This window comes from Opisthorchis viverrini (assembly GCF_000715545.1).
Source record: "Opisthorchis viverrini unplaced genomic scaffold opera_v5_6, whole genome shotgun sequence".
Classification (NCBI taxonomy): domain Eukaryota; kingdom Metazoa; phylum Platyhelminthes; class Trematoda; order Opisthorchiida; family Opisthorchiidae; genus Opisthorchis; species Opisthorchis viverrini.
Window position 1 is genome coordinate 2,060 of NW_008751662.1, and position 19,410 is coordinate 21,469.

The 19,410-nt window shown below is 43.2% G+C and overlaps 3 protein-coding genes across 3 annotated transcripts in view; 1 reads left to right on the plus strand and 2 right to left on the minus strand.

Moving 5' to 3' along the window:
• Positions 1–6,913: 6,913 nt before the first annotated feature.
• Positions 6,914–13,946, minus strand: T265_00581 (hypothetical protein; the record flags this gene model as incomplete). The annotated part of the gene is made up of 5 exons (XM_009164409.1): positions 6,914–6,991; positions 10,731–10,838; positions 11,162–11,301; positions 12,246–12,305; positions 13,763–13,946. 5 exons carry the CDS (start codon positions 13,944–13,946, stop codon positions 6,914–6,916), a joined length of 570 nt encoding a protein of 189 aa, XP_009162673.1.
• A 29-nt stretch (positions 13,947–13,975) lies between these two features.
• T265_00583 (hypothetical protein) overlaps positions 13,976–19,410 on the minus strand; it is a gene marked incomplete at both ends in the record, with an annotated part of 10,951 nt that continues 5,516 nt past the window's right edge. Inside the window, 2 exons of the mRNA XM_009164411.1 lie at positions 13,976–14,141; positions 17,578–17,676. Coding sequence (XP_009162675.1) covers positions 13,976–14,141; positions 17,578–17,676 — 265 coding nt within the window. The remainder of the gene's footprint in view (positions 14,142–17,577; positions 17,677–19,410) is intronic.
• Positions 16,457–19,410, plus strand: part of T265_00582 (hypothetical protein) — a gene marked incomplete at both ends in the record, with an annotated part of 5,879 nt that continues 2,925 nt past the window's right edge. The window contains 2 exons of the mRNA XM_009164410.1: positions 16,457–16,480; positions 17,858–18,031. Coding sequence (XP_009162674.1) covers positions 16,457–16,480; positions 17,858–18,031 — 198 coding nt within the window. The remainder of the gene's footprint in view (positions 16,481–17,857; positions 18,032–19,410) is intronic.

A 19,410-nucleotide genomic window follows, 5' to 3' on the forward strand; every position in this document is an offset into this window, starting at 1 on the left:
CGAACGGAAGACCCCTTATACAACAGATGGACTGACAACGATTCCTTTGTCTTAACGTACTGCTGTCCTGCTAAGTAATGACTTGATAGCCAAGTATGAAAGCCGGCACCAGAGACCTCAGCTGTTCATGTCACTGTTGTTCCTCTGGATGGACATCACAGTAGCTAAAAAGAGCTTGATCGTCAGTTCATTGGAAGACATGTATCTCGACCCCTCAGTGCAAACTTCATTGCCATGCCAAGATTCAAGAATCAGCAATATCTGCTTCTAATCTCAGTGCATAACTGTTCAATTTTTTCTTCCCAGACCATCAACCAAAGAGACGGAGGCAGCCCGAACCGCCGTACAGCAGGCACACCACTTACAGTTAAAGACGGTGATGTTATGGAGATCCGGAAGGAGTGTCGTATGGTCGAAGAATGATCCTGCATATTAGGTGTTCTATAGAAAAAAGCTTGTTCGTTCATTTCCGAAATGACCCCCGAAAAATAGTTTATTGTATGAAAACAATCAAATACCAGAAGAAGGCTTTGTGGACGAAACAAAGATGGTCGGTAAAGCTTGATACAGAGATAATATCGTGCTTTCATTAAGCTTTTGAAACTCAGCCAACATCATGCGACTACTTATGGGCTTGACCTGTGACCGGGAGGCCCAAACTGGGGAGGTGGATAAAACCATGGGACAAATATGGTCCTTAATCACATATCTTTCACACTACTTTTTTCTCATAAGTAGGCCGTTTGAATGAAGGGTCATAAACCTGAAAGCCGGTTCCGTCCACACATTTGCGCTGTCAATCACGAAATTCCGTGGTTTTCGCTAATGTACCTCACTTGCCTTTCACCTGCGTTATCAAACCAGCCGATCAAAAGCCATTTACTGTGTTTGGATGCACACGAATGGCATGGCGACATAGAGCTGTCCAAACGCCCTATCAAGATAAAAAATACATGGCTGCGCAATAATAAGTTGGACCACTATTCTATCTGTCCGTCAATCTGTTGACCATTATGTTGATTGTGCTCAATATTTGCGCACTGGGACAATACTAGTTGGCCAAAGTGTATTCTACTATACATGTCTCTTTGGATCGTCAGCGTTGTGCCTGTTTATGGACACTGTCATCTCTTTACATCTGTTGGCATCGTTGCTAACATTGTTGCTCCACCCCCATAGATTCTACTCTCTATGGTGAAACAAGTATTGTTGTTGTTATTCCACAGCTGTTTATTATCCCTTTCCGGACAACAACAACAGGAACAACGACTTTATCTGAAATGAAAATCAGTTCATAAGTCCTCCAGCTAGACATCCATTGGTCTCAGCGGGAGAACTGTTTCTATTGTTGCTCAGGAGAGACGCAAAGGTTTTGTGTATCTTTGATCAAATTTCCCCGAAAACCAGGGGGCGCTTTGCAACTCAGTTTGAAACGAGCGCAACGGGAACGAAACAAGCAGACAAAATGAAGCGAGAATATTTTTCGTCTGGTCCTGACTTATGGTCCTTAATTGGAGGGCTTGAATAGCTCCTGAGTTCCGGTTTGGGTGACCAACGTTGGTTGGTCCACGAGGCAACAGGTTATTTTGAGTCTGCTTAAAAAAGCACACCAAATTTTCAACGAATAAAAACGTTTGCAGAATTTTCCCTGACAAAACCAGGGTTATCAGCTGATTCAAAATCTAACTTGTTGAGTTCTGAGTGAAAGCCAGTTGAATGAACAGAACATAAGGTTGACGAAAACTCGGGGACTGTGCCCCTACCTGATGAGCCCCACGTGGGGCGAAACCGGTCGTTGGCTGTTGGCGGATTTTCAGCAACCTTATGAGTAGTACATTACAAAGAAAATTGCCGGTGTTTTTAAAACCCAGTACTTTGGTTTTTTAGAGATTAGTGTCAAGTTGACGAAATTTTCATGGATCGAAGAGCTTTCAGCAAAATTATGATCAATTTTTCCTTAAAAAGTATGCTGGGATATCTCGAATATTGTACCAAGTGAAACATGAGACGAGTTTTTTGCGGCGCGGCGCATTCGTACCACAAACGAGAGAATCGGGTGGGATTCAATCGGGTCACATCTTAGCTCCAATATGCTTCGCAAATGAGTATATTTTTTAAAGCGGTCAAAAGTTGGCTTTTTGTGTCCAGTCTGTTTCCTGAATCTGGCGATTTGTCATGCATCGTATAGATGCATCGGTGGGGACGAACAGAATATTCTTACTTGATGAGGTTGATCAAACATTGGTACCAAGTCAGCACACTGACAGTTCGTCCACTGACGTCGAAACGTGTTTCAATGGCGTTAATGCTTCAACAGTGTAGTTTTATCCGTCGTGAGAGACCATCACCTTTCGGGTGTGTTGCTTTCTGAAGACTGTCTATCCAAATGGAATCTTTACCGAATCGAAGAATTGGGGATAGAACAGCAAGTAGTCGGTACATCTCCGTCGGTTTTGGCCCCTCTACTCTACTTCAGCGTACAGCTTAGTCGGTTTACAGTACTGCCGATAAAAAATCGAACTGATAGGTTAACGAGACGCTTATGAGTGAAACAGTAAATTTTTCAATTGATGATGAGTGTTGCTTTGTTCACTGAGTTTGTCCGTTTGGTGGAAAATGTTCCATCACCAGTAGACATGATATCAATGCGCTGTGGACGGTCACATTATATTTTAGTGTATAAACTAAAGACTGCAAGCACGTTTCCTCCCTCTCCTTGAAACACTGGCACTCTTTACACTGGGTTGATACCATCACCATCCTGGTTAGTAACGCGGTGGATAAACCAAATGTATCATTTTGTATGCAAGAAGTCACTTTGCGGATGGCAGGTAAAAAAACCACTAGTGTTTTGAGAAACAGCCTTGTAATGAAGGGCTAAAGGATGTTCTGTAGGAGATGGCAGGTAGCGGAACACGGTTGGAAGATCCAACACACTGGCGGTGTTATTCAATACTTCTTTATATCAACTCTTGTTCTTAATATTATTTATTCCCATCTTCTACGATCATTTCTTGTATCCACTTCTAGACTGTTCACATCAGATAATGCAGGCAGCCAGGTCTTCCAGAGTATCAATCTTCTAAATGAGAAAGTCACTGAGGCTGAATACGGGAAGTTCCGCTGTAGCCCAGGTTAGGCAAATTGACAGAAGTGTGTGATTAACTAGCCTAGATAAGCCTCAAGGGTCGTATGTTGTAATCAAAGATTGATTACTTGGACAAAGTCGTTACAGCGTCCGGGGAAGTGGTCAAGGAAATGGATATCAACCCTAATCCTCTTTCGGATATGTGACCAACACTGCCACGTGCATGCTTGGATGAATACGCGGCGTAGATTTTTGTGGAATTGTGGTAATTGGTTTTGCACTATGTTCCATTTCTCCAGGCCAAATAATTCTACTGTAGTACTACTTATTTTACTCATGCTTGTTTTGCCCAAAATTTCGGGATCGATTGAAACTGATGGTAGCCAAGCATGAGGAGTTAATATGGCGTCGAAACTTTGCTTACTGACCAGTCAGATTTAGTGCCGTTCAGTACTCATTCTTCTGTATAATTCACCTGTAGACCGTTTTCGTTTGCATCAGCTGATCTGACAGTTGATCACATACGCCTTGTTCTTCATCTCAGGTCGGTTTTGTCAAACTCTTTGGAAACATTGTTAAACATGAAGGATTCACGGGATTATTCCGTGGACTGGGACCCAATATGCTCAAGGTCATCCCTGCAGTCAGCGTGTCCTATGCATGCTATGATCAATTACGTGAACTGCTCCATATCAGTAAATGATTACAGTTATCGATCGTTCACGTGTTTTCTTATGTTCAAGATTCTATCTTTTGTCTTTTGAATACTCAAGGACCTGGTTTGCTTCACTATGTGTCTTCTACTCTGCGCTTTAACGTGATGATTTTACGATCATCCGAATTCAACTGTGATAGACAAATAATGAGCGCTTTTATTCTTTGTTTGCCTTTTGGCCATCAGTGTGAAGCCACGTAGTTTGTTCTTCTGTACAATGCACAATATATTCACCCTGCTTTGTCCCCTGGATCACAAAAGCAAGCAGATGAGGAAATTTTATGGCGCTACACACATCTGATGTAATAAATGCTTGCGTGTGTGTGTGTGTGCCCGCTGCATTCTATGTGTGTTGCAATGTTTTTATTTTGCTCAGGAGATCAATGGAGCAGTTGAATTTGTGTCCGCTGCATTCTATGTGTGTTGCAATGTTTTTATTTTGCTCAGGAGATCAATGGAGCAGTTGAATTTGTGTCGCCACTTTGTACGCAGTTTGGCCCAATTAAAACGAAATTTGAAGGAATTGGTGTGACAAATTCCGAAAGGCGACGGATAACTGAAGAATGGGTGTTTAGGGTCCGTTAGGGAAGTTTTGAAATCAATCGAAAATGGTTCTCCGTAGCTCAGCCGTATAACCCTCAATGGGTCTTCAAGAATTCCATAAGCATTCTCTAAAGTTCCGGGAAGATGAAGTGAAACAAACTTTCGGTCAGGCTAAAAAACTTCACCTGTATATATCATCCGATCCCCGAGGCTTACGAATTCTAACCTCCTGGATACCGTATCTGATGAGTGAGTATACTTTGTTTATATATCTGAGTTAAAGGATTCTGGTACTTGATCCCAGGTGTCTCAGCCAGCTACTCATTGATATCACATATTATCAGTTTGTTGTGTAACTGTCTGCTCAGTTGAGTACTAAATTGACTCACCTTCGTAGGTTTTCTTATACCAGCAAATATGAACGGCATTGTACATCCTTCGCTTGCATGATTCTGAAGGTACGTGATACCCACACATTAGCAGCAAAAGCTTACTTTTGTTCGAAGATACTCTTAAGGATGGGCAGAAGAATATCTGATAATGACCTAATAGTAATGACCTTGAACAATATGAACATGCATTACGCATGAGACTGGATTTGGAACCATTGCAGTGATCCAAAGGAGGTTTCTTCGCTCGCTTCTACTGAGATAGCATCACTTACATTTGCCCCCCTGTGATGAAGTTTGTCGGGTTGTACCGATATACGTACGAAACTGAATTCTCACACTCCCGTTTCGCATTGGCGTTGGTTTGAGGACCAATGCGACCGAGTAGTACCACATTTGCCTGAATTTCTATCGATTGATACTGTGCACATTTACAAAGAGAACGTCCAAGAAGACTTAAACCGATGACTACTTTATCCGCGATACAACTTACACAGGCTTCCGGCTTGATAGTCTGACGATGAAATGGCGGCAAAGCCCCATTCCTCGCATAAAATTTTACCGTTCTCATCAGGCTTCCAAGTAAAGTGACAATCAGTAACGGTATGCCGTTTATTGTCCGTTTGCTACAGTCATTCTGATTCGCATGCCTGAGCAAGCAAGACAGTATGATCTAACCTCTCCTAGTTTCCAATCGGATGCTTTCTTTGGGTTCTCGGGGTCTATATGGACTCACAATTCGCTGAATCAAGAAGGTAGACTAACCGACCGAGTGCACAGAAGTGCAACGCACCGTGCATCATGGTTACTTTCTATGTGCTCCATGTAAGCCAAAGACCAGTGCAGTATTTTTTCGACAAACCACCGTGGACTTTGTAGAAAGGCTGAACAAGTTTAACACTTGGTATGCAGTAAGGGCCTTGGTCAGGTCACATTCTTTTGCTCCTGCTATGGATGCCCGGGTTCGCCTCAAGGACCTTCGGAGATTTCACTTTCCAGGAGGGAATTCTTGCTGATAAGTGCAGATAAGCTACTAACGTTGGAGCAGTCTTTCTGGAATGAAGTCATCTATGAAAGCTCGTCTGTGGACCCAAATTTGGCTTTCGACGCACCCCACTCCACCAACTCCATTTTAGAAATAAGCCCAATGTTTGCCAAAATTGCCTTCTATCCTTTGTATAAATTGGGCTGAAAGTACCTCTGTCTACATTCTAATCAAGGAATTTTTGGTACTAGCTTGACATCCTGTTAGACTAATCATTTTCTCGTGTCTACTTCTGATTTACTTTGTGACGAAATTGGGGTGACTGTTTTCATTCTATCGGGAACACTGTGGAAGAATTCTGCCAGCGGTTGGTTTCATCAGGTTGATGCCACCGTCCACCTCCTATGCTGAAGAGCTTGGTAAGATTCAAATCGTGCTTTCGTAGCAAGATCATCTTTCATTCTGGTCACTGTGTTAAGGGCGCGATTCATTCATGTGCAGATTCTTGTGCGGATATGAAGGCCGGAATGTTTCAGAAAGGGGGCAAGATGGCCCAAGTGATTAGAACGCGAATTTACTGACCGGAAGGTCCGTGGTTTGAACCCGACCTCTGTCTCTTGACTTCCCCTGTCTAGGCATTGGCCACCATGCAGTATCCTACCCCTCGTGCAACTTTCGGGTGGCATGGAATTTAGGCACCGAAAGGTTGCTACAGCTGTACGATGTTACAAAAACCCATATCTACAAGTTCTTTCGTCCATTAGTTGGGTGGGTACAGCGTACATGGTTCAGATGGAATATCGCTTCTAATTTCTTATCCCCCCGTTATTACCACCTCGGACCTTTACCCTGAGACCGGTTGATAGGTGCACAGTGATAGTGAATACCATAAGAACACTATAAACGAGAGATTCAGTTGAGTCTTCCGTGAAAAATGGCTTGCTAATGAGTGTATTTCCCGAAAACAGTCCAATTCGGGTTCAAGTAGAACATAAGGTTGACGAAAGCTCGGGGACTGCGCCTACCTGATGAGCCCCAAGAGGGGCGAAACCGGCCATGGGTTGTCGAAAAGTATTCAGCAAGCTTGTGAGTAGTTTCTTTTATGAAAATATACTGCGATATCTCGAATATCGTGCCAACTGAGGCTGGCTGTGTGCAGCACATTCAGTTGTAGAATATCATAAACGAGAGATTCAGTTGAGTATCTCATGAGAAACAAATTGATTCGCAAATGAATGTATTTGTCGCAACAGCAACCCTTGCGCTCGACACTGAATTGTTTTATTCTACCACCAAGGCTCTCAGGCTTCGCGGGAACAAACGCTGTCTTTTGGGGGCAGTTTGATAGCTTCAAAACCCCATAGCGACGAGGTTTAAACTTGCCGTAACCTGATAGCATAATGATAACCAACAATGTTTTTTCTCAGACAGATTAATTCGGGAAATATTGTCTAAGTGGATCATGATAATCTCAGGTTGCGAGAGAATACGTTTGGATACCATCATCTCGCTTTCTCTCCGAGGATTAAAGTTTTTTCTACACTCTGGTCCAACTTTCCATATCGTCGCATCAAACAAAATGAATTTCGCTTGCGTAACTTTCCTTCGTCCAAAGTAAAGCCCGTCCCAGTTTAGTGTACATTTCTTATGCATGGTGGGTGGAATAACAAGCAGAAAACCAGCATTGGGGTTGTAAAACCACAGAACAGAACTGCGTTTTTTCCCCCTTAAAAACTCCCTTACGCTGGCTGTATTTCAAAAAAAGGTCATTAGAACATTTCAGAACGCTAGGGAAGTTTCGATTGGTGCTTTTCGGCAAATGTCGGACTAGTTTGCAGCAGTGCCCACTCAAACGTTGAGGTAGGAGAATTTTACTGCGAGTTATGTAAGTAACGTTATGATTCCTTGAGCTTCAGATTTGTAAAACCGATGTTTAATGGTGCTTTTATTCCGCCCTAGCTAGCTCTTGCCGTAAATTTTAGCAACAGACTACTGACAAGGTTGGAAGTGTATGAATCGGCTGACAGGCGCTTTCTGATATTCATACGCTACGCATGACTTTGGGCCAATGAAAGATCATTCTATCCTTCCAGTGGAACTTCATTTTATGAAGTGGCAGTACTCTTGAATTTGCTGTCGTAGCCTAGAAAATACGAAGGAAAAAACCCTTGTTGACATTTCTGGCTCGACACCACCTCCCGTCGCCTGTTAATTCGGTCAGTAGCCAGAATTAGGCCTCACAAATGACCGTATAATCAGTGTACATAGATCCTTTTATCCAATACGCAAGTCCGGTAGGAGACATATCACAAGTGAGTCACTGTGCCTGTTGATACAACTGAATTATGCTTCGTTGTGCACTGACAGCAAGCCGAGTGGAACATGTATGGCGCCGAACAAAACCGCTATTATCGCCACACACCTGACAGATCACTCTCACTGGTTTTGGGGTGATTCACAAAGACAAATCGCGCACTAATTTTGCCGAGCGCTGGTTATGGGGGGGGGGGACAATTACTCCAACTTTGGTTGGAAAAAAACAAGCTGAAAACAATAGTATTTGTTTTTACGGTCCAGACACGCGCCGGCTATTGTTTTTACGGTCCAGACACGCGCTGGCTGTTTGTCCTTATTTGCCTTCTGACCAGTTGGGCGTATGCATTTTCGCTGGGATCTTTCAAGGTTGGACAGGAGCCCACTGTGAGCATTATTCATAATTAGTCACCAGTTTATCTCAGTTGCAAAATGTAGGTGCTTGGATAAACATTTTCGCCTGATGTGAGAGGCACACTGTTTGGTCTATAGCCAAACAGGACGTCTGCCGACTCGAGTTGGCAGAACGTAGAGGTGGACGGGATGAATTCTGATTCACTGCTGTGACGGGTTGTGTACATGCATCCAGGTAATGTGACTTCCTACTCATCCAGTGTTTAACCACTTAGCTAATCAGTCCTCTCATGGAGTTTCCGAAGGCAACCACGCTATTGGTTGAATGTGTATCATCACTTGAGGGACGGTGAGTTCCAACTTTAGCCTTTTGTAGTGGAACTTCCGTCATTTTATCTGCTCCTTTACAGTTTTTTTAAATGGATTCGAACCTTTAGAAATCTACTTATTTCTCCGATTGCCAGAAGCGATTATGAAAAACAAGGATGTGGAGATTAGTCGGCACGACATAATCCTCCTTTCCATGTGGAACATCCCTACTTTGAAACACGGCCAACGTTTTTTCACAGCGCTAGTTTCTGCGCCGCACCCAGCAAACACCAAGCTCACTGGCATACAGACAAAGCGTGCAAGACAGCAGTGAGCTGCAGTACGGGTGTAACGGTGATACTACTGAGAGGAGACATGCGAGTAGTATGTGTTGTTCTTGGAATTTCGCTTTGCGTCTCTTGAAAAAGGGAGATGTGTTGCGGAATTTGTGGAGTCGCTTTGTAACATTTGCCTGGATTTGGGCGATGGGTGTTTGGAGTCAATGAATATCCAGGAAAGTTCAAGAAGACGCATTCAGGAGAAGATGGATGCCCAGTTTTTGTAAATAAGATGTAAATGAGATTTTTGCTTCCCGTCCAATAGTCTGTAGCCGGTCGGTTGGTATTTACCAATAAGTAAGTCCGGGGTGGAGGTCTTCTTCCTTTCAAAGGTAGTAATCTCATGGCAAAGAACTTATTTTGGTTATAGATGTCGCTATTTCAAATAAAATGTGTGACCTAACAACAGTTATGACTGCTGTTTTACCACAATTTTGTATGTTTTGAAGATAAGCAAATCCTATGCACCTGTTGTTAGCTTAGATGGCACTGTCTTTCTATAAGTAGCAGTTGTCGTGCATAAACAATTTTTCTGCAATAACAAACTTGTTGTTTGTTTATTAGCGACAGAGGATCGTTGTCTCTGTCTGTAGGTCTTGTAAAAATTCTGATCTCGATCTACTGACACAAAACAACGCGTGTACCAAGCAGAATATTGCTAACTGGTGATCGATCTGTTCATTAGTTTGACTCTAATTCCCGCAGCTTCAATCACCAAGACTCAGTCAGTGGATTCTGGGCTCGACTGTCGGGGAGGATGCCATTCGGTACATGTAAGAGGCAGTCATCTTCTTCGTGAAACAAAGTAGCTGGCTTCCTCGACTGAGTAAGTTTACGGTTGCACCTGTGGTTATCTTAACCGCTAAATTTAGGCATGTTTCTGTGATACGACAAGTCTCGATGCACGAAGCAGCTAATTCAGGTGACAAGAAGTTACTGGTTCACTTTTTAAGTTACACTAGATTAATAGGAATCACAGTATGAACCAATTTCTAGGGAAAGTATGGGAAAAAAGTATCATCTATACGTGCAATTTACTTAAATTGCCAGCCTTCCGAATAATTCACGAAGACATTGGCAGGAAACTGCTCTGAAATAACCCAGATGAAACCACACTTGTTCTTCATGGTTTACCATCGTCAAACCTCATAGGGAGCATAAACCACGCCGCTTGAACTGTTCGCCTCTGTACCTACGATCACTGATAAAACAGCAGATGGTTGAATGCGTATGACGTATAAATGCAACAAACCCAAGAAACTACCCCCCGGAAAGCATACAGTAGGGCTTCTCCAAGAACAACGACAACAGATTCCCCTCTCGGAAAATATTCCTTTAGAAAAATTGCTTCTTTATGTACATTATAACATTGTATGGAATTTATGGGTTGCCCAACTACTTTCTTCTATCTTTCCATTATGCTCCGATACTACCAACTGATTGCTCCACTAAGAACAATTTAGCTGTGGCGCACTTTGGGTTTTTCAGGTTAGCTAGGCTAATTGGTGTCATAGCTTGTGCATGCGATTGTTTATGTGGTCTTTTATTGCTGATAGTGTCCTCTAAGATGAAGTTGGAAAAAGAGTGATGTGTTGCTTTGGCAAATGGATGTCCAAATGGACGTCCAAAGGGATGATTTGTCCCTGAAGACTTTGCTTGTTCTGCGATTAAGGTACTAACTACCTTATCCGAATACTAGTGGTTCGAACACAGCTCCGGTATCTCGACTACTCCTGTCTATGCCTGAGTAACCTGGTAATATCTCAGCCCTCATGCCACCCTCAGGTGGCATGGTAACCAAGCACTGAAAGCCAAAATACTATATTTACATTGTTTTCCTTGTACTTTTGCAAATCGGGGACTGTAACTGACGGATCGTGCAAAGCAGGAAACCGGGAAAGGGTTGTCGGAGTGTTTCCAATTGAATTATGTGTTCCGCCAGAGGAACAAGCAGTTTCATTCCCCTTTATAAGGCGGTTTCGACGAATAAAGGAAGCTTCAGTTAGCACCATTGTAACGGTGGATACTACTGATGGAGCATGCGAGTAGTATGTAATTTTCTTGTAAATCCACTTCGCGTCTATTTAAATACGGAATTTGTCGAATTGCTTTGTAGCATTAACTCACATTTGAGTGGTACTCAATGAGCATCCAGGAAAGTTCGAAAAGACGCGTTCGAGAAGAATACGGATATTTAGATTTTGTAAACAAGATGCATATGAGAGGTTTGCTTCCCTGTCCGATAGTCTGTAACTGTTCAGTTGGTGCTTTCCAGTAAACAACCCGTCAGCGAAGATCTTCTGCCTTTCACCATCAGCTGGTGAGCCTTGTTGCTTGGGGACGTGTTCCAAGCTGATTTCAAATTCTGGTCCCTGTTCGATGGGTGACCTTTTCACTCCCGCCAAGAGGAGTAAAGAGTAAACTGTTCCCGTACTCAGCAGCTCGCTCACGATACACATGCCAACTTTTCAAATTATTAGTAACGTTGATTTGAAAGACCAAAGATAGAGAAGAATTAGGCATTAACGTGGAGAAGACCACTGGAGCCCCATTTATTTCATCCGTTGCATCTTACCAAAGGAAACACCTTATGAGGTTATCGGTCATTCGACCTGACTAAGAACAACGATAGCATACCGCCGCGAACTGTGTGAGATAAATTTCTGATGATAAATGTTAATTCGTTCACCGATGTGCTGTAAACCAGAATACCAAAAATGACAAAATGTGCAATGCTACACATAATACTTTTTTCGTCACAATCCAAATGTCATTTGCACAATATCAGGCGTCCAAACATCGCGTGTACTGTCAATATTGGCAGTTGTTTCACATAGGCTATTGGTCTCCTGTCTTATTTCCCAACGGGAAGTCTAAATACGCAGGGGACAGACCACTTGTGGTGTTCACCTCTAGTTAGTTAACATTTCTAACATTACGAGTTATGTAAGGTCAAGAGTAGGACAATTCGATATTTTCACGTGGAATGACGTGTGTGGACTGAAAGTGTGTCCTTGTAATGTACTACTCATAAGGTTGCTGAAAATCCATCGACAGCCCACGACCGGTTTCGCCCTTCCCCTCTGGGTTCATCAGGTAGGCGCAGTCCCCGGGTTTCCGTCAAACTTATGTTCTACTTGAAACCAAATTGCACGAAATTAGCGGATATACACTCATTTGCAAACTAATTTGGTTCTTTCGAGAGACTCACCTGGAACCCAGCTGAATCTCTCGTTTATGATGTTCTCAGGCAAGTGTCCCTCTAAAGTGTCTACGCGCGGGCAAGAATATCAGTTTAAGTCGGTGTTTTTTGATATTTTTCAGCAGTCAAATGCTGTGTTCTGGCAGCTCTCCGTCAACTCAAACTGGTTTACACGCTTTTCGATAAATAAACTCATTTGCAAATCATGAAGGAGAGATTAAGTTGAGTCTCCCGTGAAAACCAAATTGATTTGCAAATGAGTGTATTTCTCGAAATCAGTTCAATTTGGGTTCAAGTAGAACATGAAGTTGACGAAACTTGGGGACTGTGCCTACCTGATGAGCCCCAAGATAGGCGAAACTGGTCATGGGCTGTTGAAGAGTTTTCAGCAACGTTGTGAGTAGTTTCCTTTATGGTTTACATGCCCCTTCAGGGAGAGTCGGCAAACTCACCCGTTACTCAGGGCAGTAAACCAAAAATTTCATCAAACGTTTGAGGTGGACGAACAAGAGGATCTATTCTCATCCCTAGAATCCAGTCTAAGGTGGAACGTCGACAGGCACTGTGCGGTTGTTTCACTTTTGTTGGGAAGTATCAGCAGTGCACATCCCACGGAACTCCTGAAATGATCTGTCATAGGCAATGACTTCTGACCGGGTTGCTCTGCATTGAAGATAACTAGCGGGGCAAACGTTTGCGCGTCAAACGAGGGTGTCCTTTCATGACGGTAGTCTTTACAGACATGCGTGACAATTGCGTATTGGGTGCTATTTTAGAAGCTCAAATTAATTACTCCTGGTTTAGTCAAAACCACTGTTATCCAGAGGCAAACTGTCTTCATTGGGGATCGGAAGAGATGGCCCCAACACTCAAGTTTCGTTTATGGAGTGATCACCAATTCATACTTGATCGCGGTACTGGGACCCAAGGCTGAAAACGCCTGTTAACAACTATTGGATGTCACTAAAACACCCTTGTTAGGCTCCACACTAAATGTTGGAATCTCTGACAAGCGTGTAAATACAGGTTGATATTGTTCGCCTTGGTTCACATCCTTCCCAAATGCAAACCACTTTAGATAACTTAAATGACTCTGCCTCACGGTTCGACATGCGCTTCACACCTGTAAAGTGTAAAGTGCTGCTACAAGACTGGGTGGGATCAAACCCACACCTCGACGTGGTAGATAAACTTGTTTACCTGGGCAGCTGTACAAGTTCCGGTGGACCGGTTGGAGACGAGATTATTTCTCGAGTCGGAAAGACCAGGACAGCTTTTGCCATCCTCCGACACCGATGGCGCCGACGTGACGTCAGTTTGTCTGTCAAGGAGAGAGTTTACACCGCGATGTTCTGATCCATAATGCATTATGGATCAGAAACGGGGCCCCCATACCCAGAGGATATACGGAAGATGTCAGTGTTTGATCATTGGTTTCCCCGCAGTATTGGTCAGGTCTGGTGGGAACATCGGATTAGCAATGCTGAGGTATGCCAGATGGTCTTAGGAAGCAGGAACTCACGCACGTTTCATAGGTTGCGCTGGTTGGGACGTGTACTCCGCATGCCAGAAGACCGTCTGTCTCACAGAGCTCTTTTCTGTCAGCCTTGTTCTGAGTGGAAGTGACTGAGAGGTGGACAGTGTATGACCTGGCAACGGAGTACGAAAACACCAACCAGTGAACTTGGTCAGGTGTGCTGTCTGGCGCATCCCTGGATGGGGGGACCCCGGGACTCAACTCACCATTGGTTAATGACATTGACAGAATTGGCCCAATCACGCAAGCAGTGGGGCTCGCGCATCACCATTATCGCGTTCACTGCGTAGCTACCCAATTTCCGAGCAAACTGAACACGCACTCGCCCCAAAGGCTTAGCTGTATGTCCCACACTGGGACCAATGTGCCTATGGTACACGGTTTATAGCTGATAAATTGATTGACTGATTAACTGATTGACTGATTCCTACTTTTTACTCGCACAGGCGTGGCTAGTGACCGTGTGATTCTCAGCTTTGCGATAAGAAATGTTGGCCAATCGTACATTCTGCTCCATCCACCTAAAAGGTCTCGACTAGGAGACGACACAATTAAGTTGCTTTATACGATCAAGGAGAAGGACCGCCATATGTTTCCTGAAGTATGACCTGATGTGCTACGGGATAGCAGCTCAGTTATAAAAAAAGCCATATCTGATAGAAGCCAAAAGGCATTTTGTTTAGGAGATAACGACGTAAAAATTCGTTGACAAACAAATTTCGCTGAAAAAACCAGTGGTTTCCATTTGTTTCAAAAAACCACTTTCGCTCGCGAAAGTCACACATACTTCCACAGCTCATATCTGTAGTTGCAGTTACGCCAACCATTTTCTGCTCGAGCTTCACTGCAGGATTGGAAAATGTTTAGAATTCATCAAGAATCTGCCATAAAGATCTTCAGACCAAACATGATCTACCGCTGCATGAAGAGAATATGCCGGTGGGAATTACAGTGGCTTATTAGTAACGAAAGATCGAACTATTAGTTGAACTGACACCTTGTATGAGTGTACTCCTTCCTCCAAGCTACCTGCGGTTCCTGTGCTGGACCCATTTGAAGAAAAGTTTAACTGCAAACTGTAACTTCAGGGTGAATTAGCGCTGCTTCGTACGTATTATGGTTGTTCCGTTTTCACGGAGATATCGCGATACATATATAGGCGTAATATACTACTTATAGGGTTGCTGAAAATACTTCGACAACCCACGAACGGTTTCGCCCTTCTTGGGACTCATCAGGCAGGCGCAGTTTCCGAGTTTCCGTCAATTTTATGTTCTACTTGAAACCAAATTGCACGATACACTCATTTGCAAACAAATTTTGGTTTGCGAGGCACTCATCTGAAACCCAGCTGAATCTCTCGTTTAATATGGCTCATTCGTGCATTTCGTTCGAACAATACCTTCGAAGTACGGTGCATCCAATCGACATTCGTCTTTGATACAAGTACCTTTACCGAGGAGGCTGTTTACACAATTTAACTGGTAAATCTATAAATGGCACTGAACTGTATACGTATCTGAAATTGACAACTGCATCCAGAATTAACGCAGTGGTCTTTGATGGTCGGGGAATAATATGGCGGAAAGAATCGAATCGGATCAGTTCACAGCATCATTTTGTTGAAATAACTTCCCTGTTATCCAGGTAAAGCAATAGCGATAAGATAGTCTCCGGTTTTCCCCCGGCCTGGGTGGGTCGATAAAATGTCATGATTTGGAGAGATGAACTGCCAATCGGAGCATCCGATTACTCAAGGTTACAGCACGTGCTAACTATTCTCAGTTGGTCAGTTGACGAAAAAGTCTATACAGTTTCCAGTGTCATTCAATCATTTCAGCATGTGAGGGCTAAGAAACTGAAAGAATTAATTTCACCGACCAGACGTCACTTCAAGCAAAGTGCAAAGCCCTTGAATTCCAAAACAAAAAACACCCTTCTCTCTAGCCGTTGTTTGGCCAGCATTCAATTATTTTGCTAATCCGACACTTGTGTCAAACGTTCCCGTTTTAATTTAATCGGCTTACACAAGGAATAGACTGCGCGTGCCACGCGACAGCTACCTGACGCCTCAGTTCATTCCACACATAGGAACGACATTTTGACAAAATCAGTCCGCCTCTGATTTCCCATTGCCGTTTTGTCTACAAACAATGCATACAACTTTGATGATACCATCTCTTTCCGTCTGCGCCCTACTTCTTCGTCGTCGCCACATTTCCCCCTCTTCCTGTGCGCGTTTTTTTGTCTATTGGAATGCACGCTTGATATGTTGTACTCACGAGGTTCATTTTGTGTGTGCGTCTGCATGTCGGTGTTTGCGCGCGCGTGTGTGTATTGCCTCAAAATTAGCAGATGCAGTTCTTTGGTCTACGGACAATAACGCATAACTGGTGCTTCAAGGCAGGACAGGAAAAAAGGTCGCGTTTTTTTTACAATACATGAATTACCATTCAAACCCTCTTTTGACATGTTCCTGCGAGCAATTGTGTGTGGCGGGGAATCCGTGGTTCCGAGATTTGTAGGAATGAAGAAAAATACAACTAGTATATTAGTATATTAGTGTATATGCAGTATAAGTAGTGTATTATACTATATAGTACAGTTTAGTACGGTATAGTATACTGTATAGTAGTATATTTGTACAATTACCTATGCGCTTTAACAAATTCACAAATCACAAATGAGAGATTCAGCTGGGTTCAAGGTGAGTCTCGCTAAAAAAAATTTTACAGCCAACAAAGCTTCGCACAGAAAGCGGGCCCCTAAACGAAACGTGTTCGCTTACCTGTGAGATCGACATGAGATTTTTCAACATGAGATTGACGGAAACTCGAGGACTGCGCCTACCTTATGAGCCCCAAGAAGGTCGAAACCGGTCGTGGGCTGTCGAAGAGTTCTCAGCGACCATGTGAGTAGTGTATTACGAACTCACACTTCTTATTGTGATGCCTGTTCACATTGAATGAACAATATGTTGTGGTCTGATATGGAAAAGAATGTTGATAGTTCTGCTTGTTCATCTCGACCACCGGCGTTGTAGCTGATGTTTGATGATCTGGTTTGATATGTCCAGGAACTTGCAGGAATCCGGCTTGAGGTTGTCGTGTTACGTATTTGACTTGGAAAATCTTTAGTCTGTAGTATAATTGACACATTTTGGTGCTCGGTTTTTGTGTGAAATACCCGAGCGACGTACAGAATTAGCACTTCGAAACTGAAAAACCACGGAGAACATCCAAGATCAGAAGAGCTTGTGAAGTAAATTTGTGTACTACATTTTTATGCAACACAGTGCTACCAAACGACAGTGACAGGTCTATACTACTAAAACGAATAATCAGCAGTTTCCGTCGTATGCAAATTAATGTACAACGTGTACTGTTATTCGGCACATTCAAAATTCTTGATTGGTGCTATGTTCGGAGAGAGTGCAATTTAACGGTGTGGGCTCTTTAAATGAAGTCCGGAATATGTTCTACGACAATGGGAGCTTTGAACGCTTGTTTAGTGTGTGAAAAACGTTTTCAATAGATGTTTACCCCGCTGTTCGTTTAAACAGAACCTTTCGACGAGTCCAACGGCAAAGCTCAACACGATCGAAAGTTTAGAAAACAACATCTAAGGTCCTGGAATTGCTTTCCGTCAATTAGTTATCAGAAAACACGTCTTGTGAGATGTAATATCGTCTAATGGTTCCTGGATGTCCACAAACAGCCTTGATTACATGTGATTTCCCTTAAGATCGGATCTCATTATCCTGCCAGTGAAGTCACCCTAGCCTTCATAAAGGATACTACTCACAAGGTTGCTGAAAACTCTTCGACAGCCTTGTGAGTAGTTTCCTTTATGAAAATATAGTGCGATATCTCGAATATCGTGTCAACTGATACATGGGGCGGCCTGTGTGCAGCACATTCAGTTGTAGAATCTCATAAACGAGAGATTCAGCTGAGTCTCTCGTGAAAACCAAATTGATTTGCAAATGAGTGTATTTCTCGCCAACCTAGCCTTGTTTGAGACCAGTCAGAGTGGCATACTTCTTTGGAGTGATTAAATTCCCCTCCAGTCACCTCTGCTACAGGAAGAAAACACCCCACAGATGGCGCTGGTCTCCATCCGGACAACAGAAGAGAAACAGGTTGCATGGGAACACGTGACCTTCACATCGCGAATCAATAGCGAATTAACAACCGAGGCACTGTGTGATAACTTTGTTACCAGCTTCATCGGACTGCTCGCAAATAGGGCCTGTGAAGTTAGTTACACCAAATGTTATAACCGCAAATGTGGCCGGATTCCAACTGCAAAATGAGTAGCAAGAGAGGGTACTGTTTGCTCAGTCTCTTTGTTCTTATCATGACTGCTTAGTCCAGTTTCCCTTGTTCTCTTTTTAGTATTCAAGTGTACCGACCCATAGCTTGACGCTGCACAGCTTCCCATTTTGTTCCCATTGAGAATTTCGCTTGTCCAACTGCACTTGCCGATATAATTTACCAATCTGCAACCTTTAGCTCATCCGGATGTCGTTTGGAGTGGTAAAATGTCATCCGGTAACTGGTGTGCTTCCTCTGCCCCAGAGTTGATTTAGGGCTGCATGGATCGGACAGTAAGATAACTGTGAAACAAAAGAAAGCAAAGGTTACCGAATCGCCCATGGTGTTGCAAGCTGTAGCGCTCAGTTCGAGGGTAGAAGAAATCGCGCGATAAAATGTCAAACATCGTATGAATGAAGTAAAGAACACCAGTTTCACGCTCTGTTTAAAATCATAGCATGTATGCATGTATGTTCAAATATGGGGTGGATTTAGAGCGACTGTTTGATTGTAATAACGGACCAAGTGCATTTTGAACGCATTGTGCCCTAATGTCTCTGAACAGATGGCATGGGGACGCCCATTTCAACAAACGAATGCATGAACTTTAGGCTCTCCAATGTTTAGCTTAATGCTTCCTAAAATAATCAAGTCCCGTTTACTCCAAACATTCGGAGCCAATTAATGCAAACTGTGTTTGAAACGTTTCAAAGAACGCTTAAATTTTCAAAATTCACAAATAGTTCAGTGAAATGGATTAGGTTTTTGGATTGAACCGTAAAAACTGGAAACCTAAAGGAACTTGTCACCTATCAGGGAGCGGATTCATGCCAAGTTAGCTCATGGGAAATTCAGCAATGAATGGAATCCCTCATTTGTACTCCTAAATGTATCCTTCCCTTGTTCAATAAGGACACTGTTAAAAATAGTACTGTCCTATGACGTTGTATGTCCTGTGTATGACTGCGGTTGTCTTTCAAGGATGTTTGTCAGGATGGCAAACATGGAAGTGAGGATGCGTTGGTCGATTCTCAGTGAAACAGCGTTGTTTATTTCATCAAGGGTTGGGTTGGGTTCCGGATTTGGCAGTCACACCGAACGAAGCCGATAGACGCAACAGGTTTACGGTGGACCTCATTCTGTGTATCCGGAGTAGAACGGAGATTGAGTGAAACGGGGGAGTTCTGTAGAAGCTCTACGGCCACCAGCATGCACCAATGATTGTCCAGTTGAATTGGAGACAATTGCAAACTTGTGACCAACAGAAATACACTCATCTGCAAATCAATTCGGTTTTCATGAGAGACTCAATCAAATCTCC